The following is a 24,093-nucleotide window of genomic DNA, read 5'->3' as shown; positions in this document are numbered from 1 at the left end:
CGAGTAAATGTGGCACTTTGCCAAGCCATTCAGCAAAGAGATTTTGCAACAGCACCAAGGAGACTACTTTTTATTGGTAAATAGGGGGACGGGGTGGGGAGTGTTAAACAAAACCAGCTTCTTGCTTTGGGGCCATATTTTTCTAGCTGCTGTGCATGCAAAAATACACAGCTCTTGGGTTCTTTAGCTAGCTGCCGCACAAGCTCTGGCTATATAACCACATTGGTTTCATTCTTTGGGGCTAATGTAGCAACAATCCTCTCAACCAGGGTTGGTCAGCTGATGTTTGCGGTGAGCAAAAGACCCACAGCTTGATTTTTGATGGGCTATCGCCACTTGATGCCATTTTGGTTCTTAACGTGCTCTGCAAGGCTCTCACTGCAAGGAAAGACAATGCCTTGTCCTTCAAATGGAAGCTGACAAGATTGGCATCTGTATCTTAGTTAAACATGAGTGAGGGGACAGCATCCTTCACTCTGTCTGAGGGCGGCAGGCTAGATTAAGTGGCACAGGGCAGTTCTGTCATCGAGCATCTGCTGCCTGAGATAACTCCCTTACCCTGCCTAATAGAGCCGGCCCTGAACCCCTTACACACACACACAAGCTGTGACCTCTGATATCTGCCAAGTGCCAAGAAGTCAGAATCTAAGATACCTTCTTTGCAAATGCTAGCATCCTTCAGTGTTCGAGGATGAGCACTCTAAAATCTGTAGAAGACAATGGTTTGTATCACAGGAGAATTGATGGTATTGCGTATGATTATCAGCAATAGGATTCATTGAACTTCATAAAGGTGTAGTCTACTTCTGATTCAAGTAACGTATGTTGTTGGTCTTTATTTCAGTTTTGGGAGTGGCACAAATAGAACAATTACAAATGATTGCCATAGCTGACGTGTGCACCAGCTGTGATGTGATCTCTGCACCATGCCCTCAGTATGCTAGCAAGAGTGGCTTTCTAAGGCCAGGTTCTAGAAAAACGGTCATTCTACCTTGTCCAATAATGGTTAGGTCTAAAAGAATTTCCCCAGTATGCTGGGCTGGACTGCCCTTTTCTCATCTGTACAAGCAAGTTGAAGTTTCTTGCACTGTAGAACAGTGTTTCTGAAATTTGGGTCTCTACCTCATTTTTTTGGACTAGAACTCCCATCATTCCTAGCTAGCAGGACCAGTGGTTAGGGATGATGGGAATTGTAGTCCAAAAGCTGCTGGAGACCCAAGTTGGGAAAACACTGCTGTAGAAGGTCATTGGAAGGAATCTTCTGTAAAGCAAACATTTGCAGGGGGATGGATGCTGTCACTCGATAAGCAGTTGAACCAGCAGAGGGAGCTTCCTGTAGAGTCACTGTTGGAGCAGCCTTTTTGCATTCGGCAAAGCAGCACTGTGAGGGAGATGTCAAGTGAAAGGTTATTATAGTGCGATACTTGAACACAAGGGTAGGCACTTAGCATGATGAATGAGCCTTCTGCATTTCCAGAACCTATGAAGTGTAAAGACCCAGTGCGTACTCACCTGCCAAACTCTCAGATAGTGGGAGGTCTTCGATTGTAACTCAATCCCCCACATTGCAGAAGAGGAATTCTGCTGTGGCCAAAGTTGCAAATGACTTATTAACTAGAGTTAGTTAACTAGTACGGACTGTTTGTTCCTACTGTCAGTGCTGCTCCCTAACTTCAGACACTGAATGATAGAATTAATATGCTATGGAGTGTTTTGAATTGATACCTTTTGTATCAACCCTGTAAAGAGGTTTATTAATACAAGCAATGTAAAGAGAGGAGGGGTTTAAAGGGGTTTAAAGCAGGGATGGGGAATTTAATAAAAAAGCATATTTATTAAATTTTCAATTTTTACAAATTCTTTTAAAATACAATCCAAAGGCATCTGTCATATCTGGTAACAGACTTCCCACCCACCCCTTTCACGGTGTTTTGGATATGTTAAAACGTTTGCAGGATCTGAAGTATAGCAACAGATGAGAATTTGTAGTTTATTAATGCAGAGTTAATGTATATAATAGATGGAATATAACTAACATAGCAGAATTCACTCTCATCCACAATCTGGTGATGCTGATTTAGGAATGGCCTCTGTTCCCGTCACCCATAAACATGCACGGAAAGAATATGGAAAAGTCAAGACTTTTTTTTTTTAACGCTATTATGTTGGTCAGGCTGTCGCTTCGTTACCTGGGTCTGCAGAGCTGAATAAGAGGTATACTCCGGCCTCTGCCCCCACTCAGGTACGCTTTCGGGTCAAGTTGGAAGCTGCCTCCCCCAAGAGCGTTATAACCAATCTGACGCCATCCATCCATCGCCCGGTCGTGGGCTTAGAAAATTTCAGGCGCTTCACAAGTAAGCAACAATTACTGTACATACTATGAGATCTTTAGAAAACACTTTAACTCAGACTCTCTTCTTAATCGTCGATTTAAATAAAATTATTCTTGCCTGAGTAGCTTTGTTTCTCGGGACGCCAATAGCTCGGGGTAGGGGGATATCAGGGGAAACCATTACGATGAGCAATAAAAATGCATTGACAATGGAACGCCGGAGGAAGCGAGGAAGAGCGTTCCTTTCGCTCCTCCCCCCCGTTCCTCCCCACGTGCACAGTTACCATGACAACCGCCGACACAATGTTGCATCCAGAGAAGGTAGCTCTTTCCACTTTCCACCAATCGGGACCCAGAGCGTTGCCTCGGTGACCAATCAGAAGCGGAACCCGGGAGATAGGCGCAGGAAGGCGGTAGAGAGTGCAAAGATCTCCCCGCGAGGCTGGAGGGGAGCCGTGTGGATCGCAGAACCCGAGCGAGGGGGGTTGTTGCTGCTGCTTTTGTTGCTTCGGACGCTTTGATTTTGGAGGAGAAAACCCATTACACTTCCAGGCCCCACCTCGGATGGGCTTTGCAGGCGCACGTGCAGCTCGGCTGGGCCCGGGATGCCGATGCCGGAGGAGGGAAGCGGCCAGGCCCAAGGAAAGCTCCGCAACCTTTCCGGAGGCTCCGACTGAGGGGAAGCAACTGGTTTTTTAACCCGGCGCTTTTGAATTATCTCGAGGTGGAGCCTATGGAGAGTGCAGAGCCGACGGCGGCTCTCGTTCGGCGCGGGGAGCATCTTCGAAGCCAGGCATTTGCCGAAGAAGGAGCCGAGCCAAGGTCTCCCCCTGGCGCGCTCACCTTTGGAACAGCTTATCTGCCCTAACGGAGACCGAGGACGGAAAGTACAAAAAAATTACTCCAGAACCAACCAGCCCGGCGCTGGAAGGAAGAGGAGAGAGCTCGGAGCCGCTTCCCTCCGGGTGCCGAAGGTCTTGCTGCCCCGAGAATGCGATGCTAACGCCGGGAGCGATGCAAAGAAGAGGGAAGCAGATCGCCCAGACGCCATAAGTTAGGAACGCACGAAGCCAGTCATTGGCCGGACCTATCCCGGGATAGAACCCGAGGAAAAGCCAGAAGGAACCGGACTGGGCTGCGTCGTGGCGGGGGGGGGGTGTCCTCCAAAGCTAACGGAACTGGAGGGCTAGTGAATTCGCCGGCGGGGACTGGATTCGGGCGGATTCTTTTCCTCCATGTGGAGCCACCAAGCTGGAAGGGATCTCGCAGTGGACCGGAGTTGAGCCAGCCGAGCGAGGCGCTGCCACACCCGCCCACCGCCCCTGTTCCCATGGATAGCAGCGTCGTGGCGATTATCATAGCCACCAGTGAGTACTTGCATGACTCTCTCTCGCTCTTAAACCGGGATGGATGCGCCGGGTGGTGGGGGGTCCTCTCTCCCCAAATGAGACTGCCTCCCCCTGGCTTGGTTATGTCCCTGGCGTTATACTTCGATGTACTCACACACACAATGTGGTTTTTGGTTTGGCACCTAGACACTATTTATGGCCCCTTCACGGAAACTGGTATGTAGATTCAAGTGTTTGGGACCTGGTTGTTTATATTACAGGCAGGTACTGGACAAAGTCTTAGCCTTGGCTAGCATTGATGACAGCTGCAGGTTTGTGCAAGTCACAGCTTTTGTGGAAGATAGGGGGTGAGCTTAGTGATTTCCTGCTATGAATGCTGACTTAGGTCATGTTCTTAGGGGTGCTAACTTAGCTTTTGGCTTGGCATCCCTCTGCATTGTGGATTCATCACCCGTGTTGACCTCCTGCCCTTCTTGTGGGTTACTGGAGGAGAGTTGGCATGGCTTCAGGGATTGGAAGGGCTGGATCAGTGCATCAAGAGCCCTTTCGACACTCCCACAGAGCTGTAAAGAGCATGTAGGGATAATAATGTTCAAATCAGGACGGTGGAATCCTGTTTATGTATTTGAATTTCCTGTGATCCCTGTTCTTCGGTATGTTTGAGTAGAAGTTCAGCAGAGAATGATGCGAGCAGAATGGTACAGCTTATCAGAGGAACTTAAACTGGTACAGAAATATAGAAGCTTTGGAGAGCCACCAGACTGCTTCTGCCTAACAAAGGTTTCTGTCAAGTCAAAAACTTGCATGCAGTACTTCAGGCACGTCCAACAGGTAGATTGTGATCTACTGGTAGATCACTGGACACCTGTGGTAGATCACTGGTAGATCACTGGCTCCCCCCCCAAAGAAGCTCAAGAACTTTGGCTCCCCTAAAAAATGCTCAACATTTTAGCCCTTCACCTCCCAAAAAGAGGGCTTTCCTCCCACCTCAGAAAAGCTCAACAACTCTGACCTGAACCCCTAAAAATGGGCCTTCCCCCTTCCTAAAAAAATCTCAACAACTTTGACCTGAACCCCTAAAAAACGGGGCTTTCCTCCTCCCTAAAAAAAAGCTTAACAACTTTGACCTGAACCCCCCAAAAGGGGGTAGATCACTGCCAGTTTTTAACTCTGTGAGTAGATCACAGTCTCTTCGGAGTTGGCCACCCCTGCAGTACTTCTTTCTATACTAAGCAACTGATCTAATGAAAGGTATCACTTTTTCCTGTTTTGGCTTTCGGTTGGATAATAATATTGTAAGAGGTTTCCTACAAGAATTACAGCTCCAAGCTCTTTTGTGAGCAAAATACTGGTTGGAATTTGAAGAGACATCTGGGGATCACCTGCTAGAGAGACATGATTGATGATTGTCAATCACCTGCTCTCCATTTCGATATTGTTGTGCCTGTTTTTTTGGATGTGAGAGTGATACCGGTACATATTTGTTGAACAAGCTTTGGAGTTTCATAGTGTGACCTCTTCCCCCCTCTGAGGCCTGAAGGCTTGTGTCTTCCACCCACATAGTAAACTGCCCATTGTAGATCATTATCAAGGCTCTCCAAAGATGCCTGCAGAGAAGGATATCCTTCATATTATTCAGGCAAAAAGTACAGCAGCCTATCTGGAAGCATTACAAAAAATATTAGTCAATACGCCTTCTCCCATTTTCCACCCAAAGACGCCCAGTTAGCAACAGTAAAATCAAAATACAAAATCAAGTATTGAAAACAGAGCATCAATTAAATAAATGATGAAGCAAACAAAAATGACATATACAATTAGCCCAGTTCGACTATAAAAACGACTACCAGAACAGGCATGTTTTCAAAAGGCAGCAAATGATAATTAAAAATGGCTCCAAGGGCCAGGCTGCTCTCCCAGGGCAGAGAGTTGTGCAGCCCGAGCGAAAACTCCTGTATTCCTGTCCAACATGCCTCGGGTACAGGTGAGATACAAAGAACATGAAGTACTGTATAGAATTTTTAAAAAGAGCCTTTCTCATCCAAAGCAAAGGTTAGACCAGCAATTCGCTTTATGGAATTGTTGGGAGTCGGAGTGATTAAATAAATTGGCTGTGTTGTCTGTATATCAGCAAGAGAGAGAGCAAGATTTGTTCATTTTTCAGTGGAAGCTCCGTTCATTGCATCCCTGTTACTTTCCCTTGTTTGGAAAAATCTGGTGTTCCAAATGAAAATAAGAAAAGGCTTTTTTTAAACCAAGGATGGGAATCTAATTCTATCAAGATCTAATCTAGTTCTAAATCTGTCTGCTGCGTGCATGATCCCTGATCCAGCATGCATAAACCAGAATATGTTAAAAGCCCCCCAAAATTAATTTATGTTGGAGGTGGCCAGGGCTTTCTGAACAATGGCCCTCAAATTTGCAGATCAAATTCTTCTGCATTAGCTTCTGAACAGCCTTGTTCCGATAAAGCAGGTGGAAACACAACAGAATGATGTTTAAACTTGATTTCTCTTGCATAATCACCTATGGTCAGCAGAGCTACTTGGAAGTAAGTTGTTAGTGTGAGGGCTGCAAACTGGAACTGCTTGGACTTTTCAAGGTGTTTTGTTGTTGTTGTTGTTGCAAAAACCAGTGGATTACCATCTTAAGTGAAATAAGGAAATATTACCATCTGGCTGTCATTGGAAAGCAGAAATATGAGGAATGTGAAAATTAAAAGATTAAGGTCGCAATCCCAAACCTGTTTTTACTCCAATCCTATTAAAACCAATAGGGCTAATCTGAAGTCAGTATGTGGCGGAATTGCAGGATCCTGGGACCCAAAGCAGAGTCCAGGTGGGGCTGTCCACCAGCGGTTTAATTGCTGCTGGTTTTTTTTTTCTAGCACTCAACAAATAGTCATTCAACTATTTGTTGAGTGCTTACCTCTTGCTAAGCGCCTCCAGAGTAGAATAAAGGCAGGTCCTGCCCACAGGTTTATGTTCTAAGAATATGTGATACAAAGGAAGAAGGCAAGGGAGGGATTAATGGGGAGAGTGGAAAGCACTAAAGCAAATCCCAGAGGGAATAAGGATTTTTAAAAAAAGCTTATTCCAGAGAAATGGAAAATGTATCTACACACAGAGAGATTTTATGTGGTTGGGGGCATTTTATTATCTGAAGCCAAATTCCAAAACACCTTGGAAATTGGACACATCCAAGCCATGTGGGTCATGTCAGAAGAAACCAACTTCTCTGAGTCAGTTTTGCATTTTGTGCCCCAATAGTTTCTGTTGGCTGGACTAAAAATGTGCCTCAAATAACAGAATCCATAAGGAATCCTTTTGAATTCTCGCCCCCACCCCCCCACCCCCAAAAAAAGTTGTTTTTGGTTTTCAGCACTTAAAACTGCTCTCCTGGATCAGTTTTATTGCAGCATCTTTACTATGACACTGGCTGCAGTAAAATAATACCCAAATAATAGAAATTCATTTGAAATGTTTGTGATTTTCTTTTGTCCCAGGCAGTGGTGGTGGTGGTGGGGAACTGTGCCAGGGCTGAGTGGGACTGGAAGTGAGACGTGGCTGAAATTTGGGAACGGTGCTTAATACTATGTAGGCGACACAGTATCCCAGAAGGACTGTGTTGAAGGTCTGCATCTGTATTTATTTCATTTTTTAGTGGTGGGTGTTGAAAATGGGGCAGTGAGACAGGTTTAGTGCTTGAGAAACTAGCAACAGGCCAGCTGCATAGTACTCTTGGGAAAGCCAACCACGTTTTACAGTTTACCTCAAATCACCCAGATTAGATTGTGCTACAATGGTGCCACTATAGCAGAGAGTTTATACCCAAGTGAGCCGTATACAAAAGGGAAAACCATATCTGCTATTGCTGGGTGCCTAATAAGGGGTAAAAGTAAGATCTAAACCAGGCATCCCCAAACTGCGGCCCTCCAGATGTTTTGGCCTACAACTCCCATGATCCCTAGCTAACAGGACCAGTGGTCAGGGAAGATGGGAATTGTAGTCCAAAACATGTGGAGGGCCGAAGTTTGGGGATGCCGCATCTAAACCACTGACTCTGAGCCTCTTGAGCTTGCTGATCAGAAGGTTGGTGGTTCGAATCCCCACTACGGTGTGAGCTCCCGCTGCTCTGCCCCAGCTCCTGCCAACCTAGCAGTTTGAAAGCACGCCAGTGCAAGTAGATAGGTAGGTACCACTGCGGCGAGAAAGTAAATGGCGTTTCCCTGCACCTTGGTTTCCATCACGGTGTTCCGTTGAGCCAGAAGTGGTTTAGTCATGCTGGCCACATGACCCAGAAAGTTGTCTGTGGACAAACGCCAGCTCCCTCGGCCTGAAAGCGAGATGTGCGCCACAACCTCATAGTCGCCTTGGACTGGACTTAACCATCCAGGGGCCCTATACCTTTCCCTTAAGGGGCAATTTGGACCAGGGTGTGGAATCTCAGGTTCTGCTTGCCGGCTTCCCATGGGCAGCTGGTTGCCTGTTGTGATAACGGGACACTGGATTTATTTACTTTTCTACTTGCTTAGTACCAAATCTGTGCATGGCCCTTTACAGAGAAAAAGTTTGACAGGCCTATCCCCGATGGGGCTTACGAGCTAAGGCTAGATTGCCATGACCTATGAGGAGAAACCTTGGTCATGTTTCATGTGATAGATACCCTGCTTAAGAGACATATAGACAACTGTCACCCTTTTAAAATTAGCTATATTTCTATTCTTCCTGAATAGAAAGCTTTCACATTCCTAAATGTGCAGAGATTTGGCTGAACAAGGGTATCACTCTCAAACTACTGGAGCTCTGTGATGCTCTTTAAAAAAAAAAATCCCAACAACAACTTGCCCACCAACATAGATTGATTCCAGCCATGTAAACGTGACAAGTTACTAGTCCACAAGCATGCTTCACAGCCTACCTTTCCCACAGATACTTGTGGCATATTGATGGCTTTATTTGATTAAAAATAGCAGTTTCTCTTTTCAGTTCACAGAAACTGGAGACCATTTTTACTTGCCATAGGTGGCTGTGTACAAGTTTGGTCAAATAAAAGAATTCCTTGACCACCTTTGCATTTCTTAGTGGTGCTGGAATGCCACCAAATCTTAGACCATAAACCTCATTGTTGTGTCTGCTGTGAGGCAGATCACAGCCAGATTCAGTTCACTATACAGTCATACCTCGGTTTAAGTACACCTCGGTTATAGTACTTTCAGTTTAAGTAGTCCGCGGACCCGTCTGGAACGGATTAATCCACTTTCCATTATTTTCAGTGGGAAAGTTCGCTTCAGTTTATGAACGCTTCAGGTTAAGTACGGACTTACAGAACCAATTACACTCATACTTCGGGTTAAGTATGCTTCAGGTTAAGTACAGACTTCCGGAACCAAGTGTGTACTTAAACTGTATCTGCATTGGTGTGTTTTGCTTGTTTTTTTTAAGAACTGGGCACCCGTTTATGTCTGCCAAGGGCTGGAATCTCGGTTATGAGAGAAAGGTTGAGACCATTAGGAAGGCTTGAATAGTGTGCTTTGGGCAGCTCCTGTTGCCAGTCTTCTCCAGGAGCATTTGGGTACCTGTTTCTGTCACTCCTAATTCCATTGTGCCCATGTAGATTCCCAGAGTCACTGCTCCTAGCTAGGGGTGAACCCGGTTAGGATGCCACAGAGCGCTTAATCGGTGGCTCTCTCCTGTCCCCGTTGCCTTTAGCCTTGCGGAGTGTACATTTCCTGGAGACTTCAGCCAGGATGTGAAGCCTGAGACCTAGTCCCAGGCTGTGTGGAACACCCTCACCTGTGTTTCCCCTTTTCTCTTCCTCGACAGCAGTTTCTTCCTCCATCTTCATCGTGGCCATTTTGGTGCTGCTGCTGCTTTTGTACCACCGGGACCCTCTGTGCTGCCAGTTCCTGTGCTCTTGCCGTTTCTTCCAGAGCCCCAGTCAGTATGTGAGTATCTCCACCTCCTTCTTCCCTGCTGTTTCAATAGGCCTCTCTGAACAACCCGCCTTGCATCCAAATGCACCCACCTACCTGCCCGCCCACCACATTTCTTTCTGCTCCAGCTGGGATGGAAGGAACCAAGGCACCCGCCCAGCTCAGCCTTCCGTAGGGCCCCTTTACACGTTTGTACAGAATGGCCTCGGGGTTTAGGCATTATGATGATGATTATTATAATAATTTGTTGCTTACTCCTGGCTGGAGAGCAGCTCAAGGCCTATTTGCAGTTCTCTCCTGCTGCGTTATAGTGTTTGCTCACCAAGACACTCCCTGGCTCCCCGCTTCCTTCCCACTCTCGTCCACCAACAAAGGCCTTTCACCTGAGCGTGTCGCCAATTGGCAGCTTTTGAGCATGGCTTGTGCTGTCAGGGGGCACGTTATTGAATTTTGAGAGCACGAGAAGGCAGTACCAGGAGTGACGCAGGTCGCCAGGGCGATGGTGATCTCCCCCTGCGCCTAAGAGAACTGCACTCCTCCTTAACTCTCTGGCACACTTCTTTCTTTCTTTCTTTCTTTCTTTCTTTCTTTCTTTCTTTCTTTCTTTCTTTCTTTCTTGGCAACGCTGGAGCACAGCAGGGAGTGCTACTGTAAGGCACGGGTAAAATACAGACAATGCCGCTCTTGGTTGCTGGTATCCTGGCAACCAGCATTATACTTTGCACAGCTCACGATTGGAGACAGCCAGAGAGAGAGAACATTCTCCCCTATTTTTCTTCTCTCTCTCTCTCTCTCTCTCTCTCTCTCTCTCTCTCTCTCTCTCTCACACACACACACACACACACAGAGAGAGAGAGAGAGAGAGTCACAAACTCTTCCTCTCTCTCTTATGCGCACACACACACACAAGCTTTTTTGATGACTGCTTTTTGAGGAGCACCTGTGGCATTTCTCTCCCCACCCCACCGTGCATTAGACAAAGGCCAAAACTTGGGCACCCTTTTAATACTTCCCCCCTTGCAGGTTCAACCTATCTAGTCCAGCACCCTGTTTCTCACCACGACCAGCCAGAGAGAGGCCTCTTGAGAAGCCCCCAAGCAGAGCATGAGAGCAACAGCCCTCTGTCCCCCCAAACATGTTCCTTAGCAACTGGTATTCAGAGCTTCCCTTCAGCAAGGAACAAATCCCTTTATTGCTTTACATGATTTGTACTCCCGCATATTCACATCTGAAATGGCTCATGGTTAAAAAGTGCAGTTTGGCCACCAGAAGCAGTGAAGATGGCTCACTTAACTCTCCTGGAAAGGAGCCATCAGGGGTGACTTTCAGGTAATTCCTGGCAGATAGCAGGAATTCCTTTACGGCAGGGGTCTCCAAACTAAGGCCCGGGGGCCGGATGCGGCCCAATCGCCTTCTAAATCCGGCCTGCGGACGGTCCAGGAATCACCATGTTTTTACATGAGTAGAATGTGTCCTTTTATTTAAAATGCATCTCTGGGTTATTTGTGGGGCCTGCCTGGTGTTTTTACATGAGTAGAATGTGTCCTTTTATTTAAAATGCATCTCTGGATTACTTGGGCATAGAATTTTTTTCATATATTTTTTTTCAAAATATGGTTCCCCCCCCCCCCCCGGCTGAAAAAGTTTGCTGACCCCTGCTTTACGGGATGGATATTGGTGTAGATATAGCCACGTGGCAAAAGCAAGAGAAATCCCACGATGCTTGTAGTCCAAAACCCAACATTGATTGGAGCATTGCACCAAAGTAGCAAAGACTGAGGATTGCTTTGAAGTAACAGAAATGTGCCATGTCCCTAATGCAGCCAAGAGGGCTGTGACAAGGCTTTTGTGTATCACGTTCATGTTCAGGGACAATTGAAATGCTTCCCTAATAAAAGCTCTTGTTTCGGGGTCCAGGCATACCTACCAAGTTCCTGTGGGAGAAATAAGGGACCGGACCGGACGTAGCAGACCGGACGTAGCGCTGCCGCCATTTTGGAACTGGGCGGAGCATGCTCAGAAGCGACTTTTGATGCTGCTTTGCCCAGTTCCAAAATGGTCGCCGTGCCAGAAGTCGCATTGCAGCCATTTTGGAACTGGGCAGAGCTGCATCAAAAGTCGCTTCTGAGCATGCTCCGCCCAGTTCCAAAATGGCCTCCGCGCCAGAATAAACCGGGGAAAACAAAAAAATCCGTTTTTTCAGCTGAGAACAGCTAGAAAAACGGGTGTTTCCCGGGGAATATGGGAGACTTGGCAGCTATGGGTCCAGGTGAAGGAGGGTTGTCGCATCATGAAATCAGGCCAGAACTTAGGAACACTCAACTCAAGTCATGTCAAGACGACATGTTTGATGGGTGTGTGGCCGCTCCTGATTTTTGCTGGAGGAATTGTAGCTTTCCAGTTGCGGTATCCCCTCCTGTTGGGTACTTTCATTTTGTTTTCTCGAGACTGCCACGCCACTACCCTTGTGGGCTTGTGGCACAGGAGGACACCGTTTTGAGTTGATGGAGCGCAGGTGCAAGAGCCTCTTTAAAGTTTGCGTGTGTGTGGGAAAGTGATCATTTCTGGCCTCCAGCCATGCAGCCTCCACTATCTCAGATTACCGTGTATAGCATGCATGCATGCGGATTATCATACGGTGGCAACCTACTGTCAAAACACTGCCCTGCCCAGTTCGCCGCCCTACCCAGTGTGGTGTTGTCGTTAAGAGCGATAGATTCATAATCTGGGGAACCGGGTTCGCATCTCCGCTCCTCCACATGCAGCTGCTGGGTGACCTTGGGCTAGTCACACTTCTTTGAAGCCTTTAGAAGGCATCTCAAGGCAGCCCTGTTTAGGGAAGCTTTTAATGTTCAATTGATTTCTGTATTTTGATATTTTGTTGGAAGCCGCCCAGAGTGGCTGGGGGAACCCGTCCAGATGGGCGGGGTATAAATAATAAATTATTATTATTATTTATTATCTCAGCCTCACTCACCTCACAGAGTGTTTGTTGTGGTGGAGGAAGGGAAAGGAAAATGTTAGCCGCTTTGAGACTCTTTAGGGTAGTGAGAAAGTGGGATATCAAATCGAAACTCTTCTTCTTCTTCTCTTCTACCACAAAGCCTTCTGCAAGTGTGTCGGTGGTCCCATGCAAGCAATGCACCCTTGGGTCTGTGAGTGGCAGCGAAGGGATTGCCTAAGTGCTGTGCAGCAGCGCATGTGGATCTGCTGGGGAGAGCTCAGGGCCATGTGCCAGATTGGCAAGCCCTACCGAGGCAACACCCGAGCCTTGTTTGCTTGCGGCTCACCTTTCGGATCCCAGGTTTGGATTTCAGAGAGCTTTGGGAGCCGGTGCTACGTTTTGCTTGCTCCACCTGTGGAGGCTTAGCGTGAACAATGGACGTAGTTTCTCAGAGGCTCCGATGCAAGAAACCAGAAGGGAAGGGAGAAGAAGGTGAAATGCAAAACGGAGGCTTTGACTCTTGGAGACTCACATCCCGCTTTCCACAAGAATATGATACGTTGCACTGGCCGACACGTATAAATTGCAGTTTGCTGACCCATCACATCCCGCTTTCCTTGCCCAAAGATGTTAATTTTCCCCAGAGGAAAGGGGTTACATCTGGAGGCAGTCTGGGCTCATTTAAGTGCTACACCAAACATTTGCAAATCATTGAATTTCCCCTAGGCTCTCAATAAGGCCAATATTGCTGTAGTATAATCACTCCTTTGAAGTGAGCCCATGGTGTTGTGTGATTCCATTCAACCTGTTCCTTCTCTCTTTGGGTATCTCTGCTCCCTTCTTGCTGTTACCTGTGATGGATCTCTTCGTGGCTCTGCCTTCTGTGCCCTTTTGCAGGTGTTTGCTTAGTAGCAACTCTCTTGAGTCCAAAGGTAGAGGGAGCAATGTTAAGGAAGTAATAAGAGATATTATTTGACAGTGAAGTTAAGCAGAGAAGAATATGTTTATATAACCTATAAATAAGATTGGAAACAAAATGTAGAAAGTACTAAAGATGATATACATTATAACGCAGTTGGGAAGTACTGGAGGAAGTCAACAATGTAAGAACATATGATAGATAATTAGAGTCTTTTTCTTTTTTCTCTCCCCCCCTCTTTTTTATTGTTGTTGTTTTGGTTTTCTATACTCTTTTTTGTATGCTTGTATTGTACAGTGGTACCTCTACTTAGAATGGGACCCAGGTGGCGCTGTGGTTAAACCACTGAGCCTAGGGCTTGCTGACCAGAAGGTCGGCGGTTCGAATCCCTGTGACGGGGTGAGCTCGCGTTGCTTGGTCCCAGCTCCTGCCAACCTAGCAGTTCGAAAGCACATCAAAATGCAAGTAGATAAATAGGAACCGCTACAGCGGGAAGGTAAACGGCGTTTCCATGTGCTGCTCTGGTTTGCCAGAAGCGGCTTTGTCATGCTGGCCACATGACCTGGAAGCTGTACGCCGGCTCCCTCGGCCAGTAATGCGAGATGAGCGCGCAACCCCAGAGTCGGTCACGACTGGACCTAATGGTCAGGGGTACCTTTACCTTTACCTCTACTTATGAATTTAATGCGTTTCGAACGCACATTCGTAAGTCAAAAAAATTTGTAAGTCGAATCCCATTGGAATGCATTGGGAGAAAAAATTCGTAAGTCGAAGCGACCCTATCTAAAAATTCGTAAGTAGAAAAAATCCTATCTAAACCGCATCCAAGATGGCGGACGGAGCTCCATTCGTAAGTAGAAACATTCATAAGTAGAGTTATTCGTAAGTAGAGGTACAACACTGTATTCATTTTCAGGTTTGTGTTTTTGGTGTTTTTTTCCTTTTTGTATTTTTAAGCTTATAAAATAAAAATATTCCATAAAAAAACAAAGAAAAACAAAGGTAGAGGGAGCAAGAGCTGAGATTGTACACTGTACTGCAAAGTCCTTCAGCTGCGCACGCCGGGTGTTGCTGGACCATACAACTCCCATGGTCCCCCATTGGCTAAGCTGGCTGGGGCTGATGGGAAACTGTAGTCTTAACAACACCTTTGAAGAGCACTGCCGTATCCCCTTCCTGTGAGAGGAGGACTTCCTCTTGTTCTCAAAACACTCCTCTCTAGGAGAAGCAGTGTGTAGAGCTCAGGCATAGAGTGGGAAGTCTGGGAAAGACCAGCGCTAGGAATTTCTGTAGATGATTCACTCTTATCTACAACCAAGTGGCTTTTATCAGGGCTTCAGGCCTAATGTCAGAATCCCATATACCACAGGCTGGGGTGCTTTACTGCCGCCACCTAGGTGAATCATTATGTACACAGACAACATCCTATGCGAGTGGGAAGGATGTTTCAGCTGCTGCAGTTAAATATCCCAAATAACCACGCATCAAAACAAACAAACAGACACTGTGCTGGATTACATATCTGAGGCTAGCAGCAGACAGGAGGTAGATTGGGATCTGCTGGGGTAGTTTGCAGTCTGTTGACAATGGTTTCCGACGCTCAAATATTTACAGGCAGCAACAACGAAAAAGGCTTGCCTACTGCCACTCGCTTTCCCTTTAAAATTAGGCTGAGGAAACAAAGGAAAAGCTTGGGAGGAAATGAAAGGTTTTTGTGTTTGTGAAGGGGACAGCAAGTTCAGTTCCTGCCCTGAAAACAAGTTGGCTGTGCCTCACTCAGGTGCACGGTGTTCTTTTAAGTTTCTTCCCCCATCAGCCACAACTTTGCACTTGGGGTTTTTTCCTCAGGTTTCTAGTAAAGAAGATGGTAGATCCCTCAAGCCAGGAGCTCCTCCCTCATTCCTTCCTGAGAGGATGGAAGCCACCTCTGGTGTCCTCTGGCTGGTTGCCCAGTCATAACTTTCTGTTGTTCTCGGAGGTCTCTTCACGGACTAGGATTGATATGATTTTGCCGTATACCAAAAGTGGGTTTAGCTAGGAAAGTGTAGCTTGCCGGAAAGCTCTTGGCTCCAGAAAACTGTGCCCTGAAGAGTGATTCAACGACAGCAGGCTGTCGGAGAAAAAAACAGCTTGTGAGCGATTGTTTTCGGAGATGAAACTTTTCAGTCAGCGCTCTTGTCACATGAACACGAAGAGGCTTCGGCTAATTGAGATTTGCAGGCATTCCGCTTCTACGAAACACGTGAGGTTCGGAAAGGCACCTCAGAAAGATTTTTAAAATAAAAAATTAAATAAACACTGGTCTCTGGACAGCGTGGTTTGATGTAAAGGCCCTTCTGCTGCCCTGACTCCTAGGAGGACGCACGGCCATCTTGTTTATGCCCCCGAGCCAGTGATTTACCTTGAGGCACAAGCTTTGGCCTACGAGTGAGGAGCCTGTGAGCCTCCAGGTGTTGTTCCTTTCGATCTGCTCAACAGAACACATTGCCAGCTTGCTGAACGCGCACCCTGGAGTTGCCCGAGAGGAAAGCTCGGCTTGCATTTTAATTTTCCTTCCTTTCTTTCACTCCTCGTAGGATTGCCCCCCTCCCTACTTCAGCAACAACCAGCGTCTGGTGGGACCACCGTCGGGGACGCCGCATCTGGAAAGCGCAGCTGAAAACCCTGCTGTCCAGGTGAGGGGGAGACTTTCCTTCCTGAAGTTTGGGCGAATCACCTGTAAAGAGGAGCGTGACCTGCGCAGGAGAAGGGGGCTTGCTTCAGGAGGCCAGCCAAACACCAGGGTGGGAGCTGGAACCGCTGATGATGGATCCCCGGGGGTTTTTCCCTTCTAGGCAAGAGGTTGGGTCAATGAAGAGGTGGAAGCAGGGAGAAAAGGCACCAGATCCATGGGCCTGGTGGTTGTGGAAACCACTGGGCAAGGGGCACGAGGCTTCCGCAGGCCCAGCATTTTCACAGTGTGGCTTTTATGGCTTTGCACGCAGGCGAATAACACATTTCGACACCCAAAGAAGGAAGCATGGAGGGTATTGTGCCATATGCAAGAACTGGCATCGGTTTGCTTTCATCCGAAGGCCACTTCTTCTCCCATTATAGGCGAGCAGCGGATTTTGTCGTCAAGCCAATTCCTAGAACGTAAAGTGGGAAGGCAACAACGGACGAGCCCCCGAGCTGGGTGTATCATCCGGGTGCATTTGTTAATGGTGTCCCTCTGTGCGTCTAGGGAGATGAGCTGTTCTGTGTCGGACCCCCCAGCAGCTACCAGCTCCCACCGTGGGAGCAGCCGCGGCTGCCGAGCTACGAGAGCGTGCGGAAGAAGGATCGCCAGCGGGAGATCCACCAGATGATTGCCGAAAGGTTCGGCTTGTGGGCGGAGATCTCACCAGAGGTAAGCAATCTTCAGCAAATAAATAAATAAAAATAAAACAACACCCAATAACCCTCCACCCTACCACTATCTTAGGGTATAGAATATTCTGCTGGCAGGTCTCTAATTATAGAACTTGCCCAGAGGTTCCTCCTCCTCCTCCTTGTGATACCTTGAGACCGGCTCTATCTTTCCAATGGCTTTTTTATCTTGGAAGGAACACAGTGTTCCAGGAGGCTCCAGCACTAAGCCACTTGTTTACATTCCTTCTGGCTAATGATTCATCCTCTATCTTTTGGAAAGAAGTGCTTCTGTCTTCCACAAGGAGCCAAAACAGACACGGTGGCAGCCAGGGATAAAGCCTCTTAAGACAGTGCAAAGTGCCTTGCCATGCATGCCCCTGGCACTGTAGGAGCTGTTTTGTTGCTGCCTGCCAGGGTCAGAGGAGGGTTCTCACACCAGAGGGCCCTCTGCCCAGGATCCCCTTTGGGCTGGAGCTAGGAATGTAGGAAACCGTGGGCCCAGAGACCCCAATGTGGTCCTCCAAACTTCTGACTGGCCTCCAGGACTCTGCCCAGGCCATGCAGGTCCTTGCTTTGCACCTTTTTGAGTGTTTTTGCCTGGGTGGAATGTGTCCTTCAACTCTGATAATGCCTCTTTCTTGCCTGGATGGAGGATAGACAGGTGCGCAGAAACTTGCCTACTGTACAAGAGCAAGATTTAACATCTACTGCTCTGCCCCTTTTTGCCTCTGGCTTCATCTGCCGCTCCTGCCATGTGGCCCTTGGAAGATGGCCCAGAAAGAAATGATACCTTTGGGTGTAAAAAGGTTCACTGCGTCTCTGCTGTAGCCAGGCAGTGATTCCCCCCCCCCCCAAGAGACTTGAAGCTGGCATAATGGAGGAAGCATCAGTGCTTGTACACACATCCTTTTTTTCCTCTCCACTCGCACGTTTTGTGTGTATAGTGCTTCCAAAGTCTGCAGAACTCATTTGACCATAGATTTTTATAGTGTACATGCCCCTCCCCTCTCCATTTCTGTCCTCCCAAGGTAGGATAGGCTGAGACACTGTGACTGGCCCAGGGTCACCCCGTGAGTTTCACGGCTGAGTGGGGATTTGAACCTGGGTTTCCCAGGTCCCAGGACAGCACTCTGACCAATATACCACGCTGGCTCTCTAGATGAGGATGGGACAAATGAAACCAATGCTTACAACACAGGAAACCTCTATGAAAAACAAGGCCAGTTCTTTTTTAACAAAAAAACAAAAAACCCACCTACTTCCACAGCTTAAAACATTCTGAAGCCCATTTCAAACAGGTTTAAATTTACAGTGAATAGGGTAGTTTGAAAAGGCAAAAAATAAAAAATAATTGCTTGTTGGATGCTGGTGTTCCACTCAAATGGCAGCTATACTTGGTGTGTGTGAATTAGCACTGGCTCCTCTAAGGATGAATAACAGTAATAATAGTAAATAATAGTAATAATAATAATAGTAATAATAATAATAATAATAATAATAATAGCTTTATTATTTATACCCCGGCCATCTGGCTGGGTTGACCCAGCTACTCTGGGCAGCTTCTAACACGTATAAGGTAAAGGGACCCCTGACCATTAGGTCCAGTTGTGACCAACTCTGGGGTTGCGGCGCTCATCTCGCATTATTGGCCGAGGGAGCCGGCGTACAGCTTCCAGGTCATGTGGCCAGCATGACAAAGCCACTTCTGGCGAACCAGAGCAGCACATGGAAACGCTGTTTACCTTTCCGCTTGGAGCGGTACCTATTTATCTACTTGCACTTTGACGTGCTTTTGAACTGCTAGGTTGTCAGGAGCTGGGACTGAGCAACAGAAGCTCACCCCGTTGCGGGGATTCGAACCCACAGCGCCACCCGCGTCCCTCAAACACACATAAAAACTTAATAAAACATCAAAATGTTAAAAACTGCCTGATACAGGGCTGCCTTCGGATGTCTCCTAAAAGTTGTGTAGTTCTTTAGCTCCTTGACATCTGAGGGAAGGGTGTTCCACAGGGAGGGTGCCACTGCCGAGAAGGCCCTCTTCCTGGTTCCCTGTAACCTCACTTTACGCATTGAGGGGACCGGCAGAAGGCCCTCGGTGCCAGACCTCAGTGTCCAAGCTGAATGATGGGGAGGTGGCGATGCTCCTTCAGGTATACAGGGCCGAGGCAGTTTACAAACTCAGCTGGGTTGTAAATGTCATTGAACTGGGTGGGGAATTTATTTCTGAGTGATTGATTTCTGAGTAGCCATGTTGAAGACTCGAGCCTTGCTCTTGATTCTTCTAATGGACTTGAGCCTTACAAGTACTCTATCAAAGGAGCAATAATGGTAGTCAGCACTCTCGCAACCACTTACCATTTATATTCCCTACTTAAAGTGCTTTCAGCAGATAGGTGAGCCTTCATAACAACCCGCAGTCTAGATAAGGAGAGGCCCAGAGCGGATAAGCAGGAGCACGTGTTGCAATGCATGTTACAAGCTGAACCTTCCTGGCTTTGGATCTTTGTACTTGGATCGCACACCTGCCCTCGGACAGTATTCGTGATTTCTCCTTCTCCCTTTTTTCCCTGCCTGACTTTGAGATTTGTTTTCCCTGGGCTCTGAACCCTGAGAGATGGGTAGGCAAGGAAGGTTTCTGAGTTTCTTTGGGATGCTCACCACCCGGGTAGTTTGACAAGGTAGAGAAGGAAATAAACAATTGTCTGACTTTCAGAAGGCACACGGGCAGCATATAAATAAGTTGTTGTTGTTGCTGCTGGCTCTGAGTCCCTGTGTTAGGACAGGAAAATGGCTTCCTTAAATAAAGGCATAGAAAGGAATTTCCACCCTACAGGTCAGGTAGCCTAGACCAGGCATCCCCAAACTGCGGCCCTCCAGATGTTTTGGCCTACAACTCCCATGATCCCTAGCTAACAGGACCAGTGGTCGGGGAAGATGGAAATTGTAGTCCAAAACATCTGGAGGGCCAAAGTTTGGGGATGCCTGGCCTGGACATCTTTAGGCCATCAAATCACACCTGGCTCAGACTAGGGTAGGGCAGCCAATGCATATTTTGTGTTGTGTGTATTCTGTTGGACAGACAGACAACCCACAAAGTTGCCATATTTATATATTCAGGGGGAAACACAGACATAACAAGGTGCAAGGCCAGTGAGAGACTGCGTGCATCCTTTGTCTTTAATTTCATTGCTGGCATTATTGTACTATATTTAACTTTTGACCTACAGATACCTCTAGTCTCAGTGTAAGGGTAGGTGCAAGGTTGCCAGAATCTACTGGCACATTTGTAATCCAGGCCACTGTTTTAACATGTGGCGCCTTCATTATATACACCTTTAGGCACCAAGCAAAAATGTTCCTTTTTAACCAGGCTTTTGGTTGATCCAATTTACATCCTATGCCCTTTTAAAATGTAGGGTTTTTTGGGGAGGGGGAACTATTGGGTTGTTGTTTCCATTTTTATTACATATTTTGCGGTTTTATATCTTGAATTTATTGTGTGAACCGTCCTGAGACCCCCCTGGGTATAGGGCGGTATATAAATTCAACAACAACTATATGGGTCTCTCCTTAGGTGAATCCCACCTTTCTCTTACTTATTTAGGCTGCAATCCTTTGTCCACTTGCCTCTGAGTAAGCCTCAGTTAAACCACTAGGACTTACTCGTGGGTAGACCTGTCTAGGAATGCACCATTAACCGGTCAATCTGTGGCCTTCCAAACTGGGGTGACGGTGTGGGGGTGCACATATGTTATTGTTTTCGTTCGTTACGTTACGCATTTTTGTGCTTTTTATTTTGTCAACTGCCGTGTGATTCTCAGCCGAAGGGCGAACCGGCTCAGCTTCTGCCTCGGGAGCACACCTATGGGCCGTGAATTGTGCGATGCAGTTGCATAAGGGGCGAGGCTCGTGGGAACCAAGCTGATGGGCGCATGGACATTGGGCAGGGTAGGTGTGGTGAAGCTGGCTGGTGGGTGAAGCTGGCACAATAACTGAGCCTTGGCACACATTCAGGGGGAAAACATTTGCATAGGCCAAGGCGGGCAGACCCGTTCTCGGTTCTCTCGGGAGGCGGTATAACAAGCTTCTTCTTCTTTTTTAGTTACCACCACCTTACGAGCAAGCCCTGAGGTACCCTGCAACCTTACCAGGAAATGGAGCCGGGTCGGAGTTGTCGGCCGGACAGAGCTTGCCGGACATGCTGCAAGCTTCGCCGACTTACCATGCTCAGAGGAACACTTCGGTGTAGTAGGCTGCAGGTCGGGTCCCCCACCCCCCACCCCACCTCGTGTCTGGGACAATGCCAGAGTTTGGGGTGTGGGTTTCACTTGCACAGCAGCAGCCTGCCAAACCTTTCCAGGTGCAAAAGGAACTGGGGGGAACTCTCCAGAGCCGACACAAAGCCAGCCAAGTCTTTTTTGTGTTCCCCTTTCCCTTCCTTACTAGTATTACAGTATTGAGAGGGAATGCTGGGAGATTGCCAGCTCTTTCTGGAACTGAGCCTGAGGACAGCTGGACGGTGCTGTGTACACCACTTGGGGGAAGCTGTGGCCTCTCTCTTTTGAAGTATCCAAGACCGCCGGAGGAGCTTCCAAGAGTCTCGCTCTTAGGGACTCCTCTCACACAGGGCAGAAGGCCGGAATCAGTTACCCTCAGGGCTGCCTAGGAATTGAAAAAGCCACATAGAAAAAACCCTATGGAGATTTCAGTCTGCAGGGTCAAACATTGGACCAAGCCAGCAAGAGGCTCCCCTTGTCATTTTTCAAGAGGCAGGCCAAGACTTCCTACTCAAAAGGGCATCCTTGGAGGGAAGCACCAGCAGCCATTACACTAAAAAACAACAACAGCAGTGGGAGCTGCCAAACTTGCAAAGTATTAAGCCTGAACAAGAGAACGTTTATTTTAGTCTCTGGTTGTCTGACTTAAGGAGTGATGCTTATCAGGGATTGCAGCTTCAAGTGACAGAATGAATGTATTTTGCCTCCAGCTGTTTCTACTGATTCTCGGACAAATTCCAACAGGGATTTCTCTCTCTCTCTTCTCTTTCAAATGCTGCAGGGCAGTTTTGAAAGTCCAAATAGGACAGCAGAAGGCAGAATCTGGAGCTTCTGCAGGGAATTCCCTCCCCTCTCAGGAGTCTGAAGCAGCCCGAGGTTTTAGGGGCCAAGCCATATAACCAAGAAAGGGTTTCAGGCAGAGACAAGAGGGATCTCCCCCAGGAGGGGAGGAAGGTGGTGATAACTGATAGCTATCACTCCAGTCATTGTTTACTCTACTTGATTGCTCTGTCAGTTCGACTCTTTGATTTTTGTTATTTGGGTGGTTGCTTTTTTTTGTATTTGACAAAGACGCTTTTAAAATGTTCCTAATGCCATTAAAACTGAAACAATCCGATCAGAAAAATATATATGTTTTGGGGGCCTCCTTTCACAGTCCAACTTTGTGAGTGTATTCAAATGCTTGGGGGGGGGGGCGTTTAGCCAAATTCCTTTGTGTGGAATTGAGGTGGTCTTTTGTTTCATACAGGTTCCAACCTATAATTATGGCGAGTGCAGACACGTAACACTAAGGCTGAATACACATTATTTTATTCTAGAATCCATGGAGACTGAGTTATTTTTCCTCCCCTACGAACTCCCCACACTAGCTAGCCCCGTTGCATATTTTTTTGCGCCTGAAAAGTGCTACTTGACAAACTAGTTTGAATTCCAGGAAAAAAGCTCACTGCAGATCAATTCTGCATTATTACCATTAGAAAACGGGTGTAGGCACAGGGGAACTTCCCTCCCTTTCCACACACCCCAAATCTCCTTGGGCATTCCCTCCCCCCTCCCCGCCCAAGCCTCTGTTGCAGATATCAGCAGTGCAGAAGGTGCACAGAGGCAGGGGAAGTTGTGTTGTGTTGCCAAAGACCTCCCATGCAAGCAGCGATTTTGGTGGATTCAACTTTGTGTCTACTGCATTCATTCATGCATGCATTGCATCATCCAGTTTCACTTTCCTTACTAGGTTTTTGTTCCCCCCCCCCAAATGCTGGTGTTTCCTGTGTAGACGGCTGCATGGTTTCAGATGGTGGCATTTCCCCTCCCACCTGAAAATCAAAATGGAGGGAGCTGCTACAACCCAGATTTTTAAAAAAGAATGGATTAAATCCCCCAAAAAAGAAATGTGCCGGAGGCAAAAGCAAACTGAGGGACACAACCAGACACACAGGGCAGACTAGAGCAGTGTTTCCCAACCTTGTGCCTCCAGCTGTTTTCAGACTACAATTCCCATCATTCCTGACCACTGGTCTTGCTAGCTAGGGATGATGGGAATTGTAGTCTCAAAACATCTGGAGGCACAAGGTTGGGAAACACTGGACTAGAGCATGAAAGGGCAGCTTGCGGCACTCCTGGCTAGGAGCACAATAGCCCAGGGTTCTCCCTAAAGCATTGCATCAGTTCTGCCCTCTTGACTGTGCTAACAGCTGCTTCCCAGCTCAGTAGGCCAGAGTTTTTAAAAAAACAAACCACAGCAAGGCCACTGGTCCTGCATATTTATAGTAAAGGTAAAGGATCCCTAGATGGTTGTCCAGTCAAAGCAGACTATGGGGTGCAGCGCTCATCTCGCTTTCAGGTCAAGGGAGCCAGAGTTTGTCCACATACAGCTTTCCGGGTCATGTGGCCAGCATGACTAAACCGCTTCTGGCGCAACGGGACACTGTGATGGAAGCCAGAGCGCAGGGAAATGCTGTTTACCTTCCCGCCGGAGTGGTACCCATTTATCTACTTGCACTGGCGTGCTTTCGAACTGCTAGGTTGGCAGGTGCTGGGACAGAGCAACAGGAGCTCACCCCGTTGCAGGGATTCAAACTGCCAACCTCTTGATCGGCAAGCCCTAGGCTCTGTGGTTTAGACCCCAGCGCCACCCGCTCCCGCTATATTTATGGTAGCCAATGCTGGAAGGACAAGGCTACAGATGCAGGGCTTGATATGTGTCAAAGCCAGCCAGCACCACTGCAGAAGCATTTCAAAGTAATGAACCCCGGAAACAGAAATCGACTCTGACTCAGCAACAGACCCTACAAAAACATTCAATGTCTGATTGCTTTGTGTAAGCTGAGCGGAGCGGCTACAGCGTAACCCTTGGTGCTTATGGGCCCCAATGTATGCTACTGCATCAGGGACCAGGAGTATTTTGGGGAGATGCTGCAGCTACTTTGCCCGGTGGGTCTGCACA

The 24,093-nt window shown here is 47.5% G+C and overlaps 1 protein-coding gene and 1 long non-coding RNA gene across 3 annotated transcripts; one reads left to right on the top strand and one right to left on the bottom strand.

The window, feature by feature from the left end:
• Window positions 1–810: 810 nt before the first annotated feature.
• On the bottom strand, window positions 811–2,702 carry LOC148686795 (uncharacterized). The gene is made up of 2 exons (XR_015948412.1): window positions 2,190–2,702; window positions 811–1,381 (listed from the first exon to the last, which is right to left on the bottom strand). It is a non-coding gene; the product is annotated as an uncharacterized LOC148686795 (long non-coding RNA).
• A 753-nt stretch (window positions 2,703–3,455) lies between these two features.
• Window positions 3,456–22,275, top strand: LOC148686794 (uncharacterized). Of its 2 annotated transcripts, none has more exons than XM_088663089.1 (5): window positions 3,456–3,699; window positions 9,510–9,628; window positions 16,056–16,154; window positions 16,703–16,867; window positions 20,975–22,275. In XM_088663089.1, exons 1-5 carry the CDS (start codon window positions 3,663–3,665, stop codon window positions 21,119–21,121), a joined length of 567 nt encoding a protein of 188 aa, XP_088519215.1. In that variant the 5' UTR covers window positions 3,456–3,662; the 3' UTR covers window positions 21,122–22,275. The 2 variants fall into 2 exon arrangements, with proteins under 2 accessions (XP_088519215.1, XP_088519214.1); XM_088663088.1 differs by having other exon boundaries at window positions 9,507–9,628.
• The last annotated feature ends 1,818 nt before the right edge of the window (window positions 22,276–24,093 follow it).

The sequence above is a fragment of the Zootoca vivipara genome, chromosome 2, assembly GCF_965207765.1.
Source record: "Zootoca vivipara chromosome 2, rZooViv2.hap1.1, whole genome shotgun sequence".
NCBI classification, from domain to species: domain Eukaryota; kingdom Metazoa; phylum Chordata; class Lepidosauria; order Squamata; family Lacertidae; genus Zootoca; species Zootoca vivipara.
Note: the sequence above shows the minus strand (reverse complement) of the source record. Positions and strands in the feature narration are given on the sequence as shown.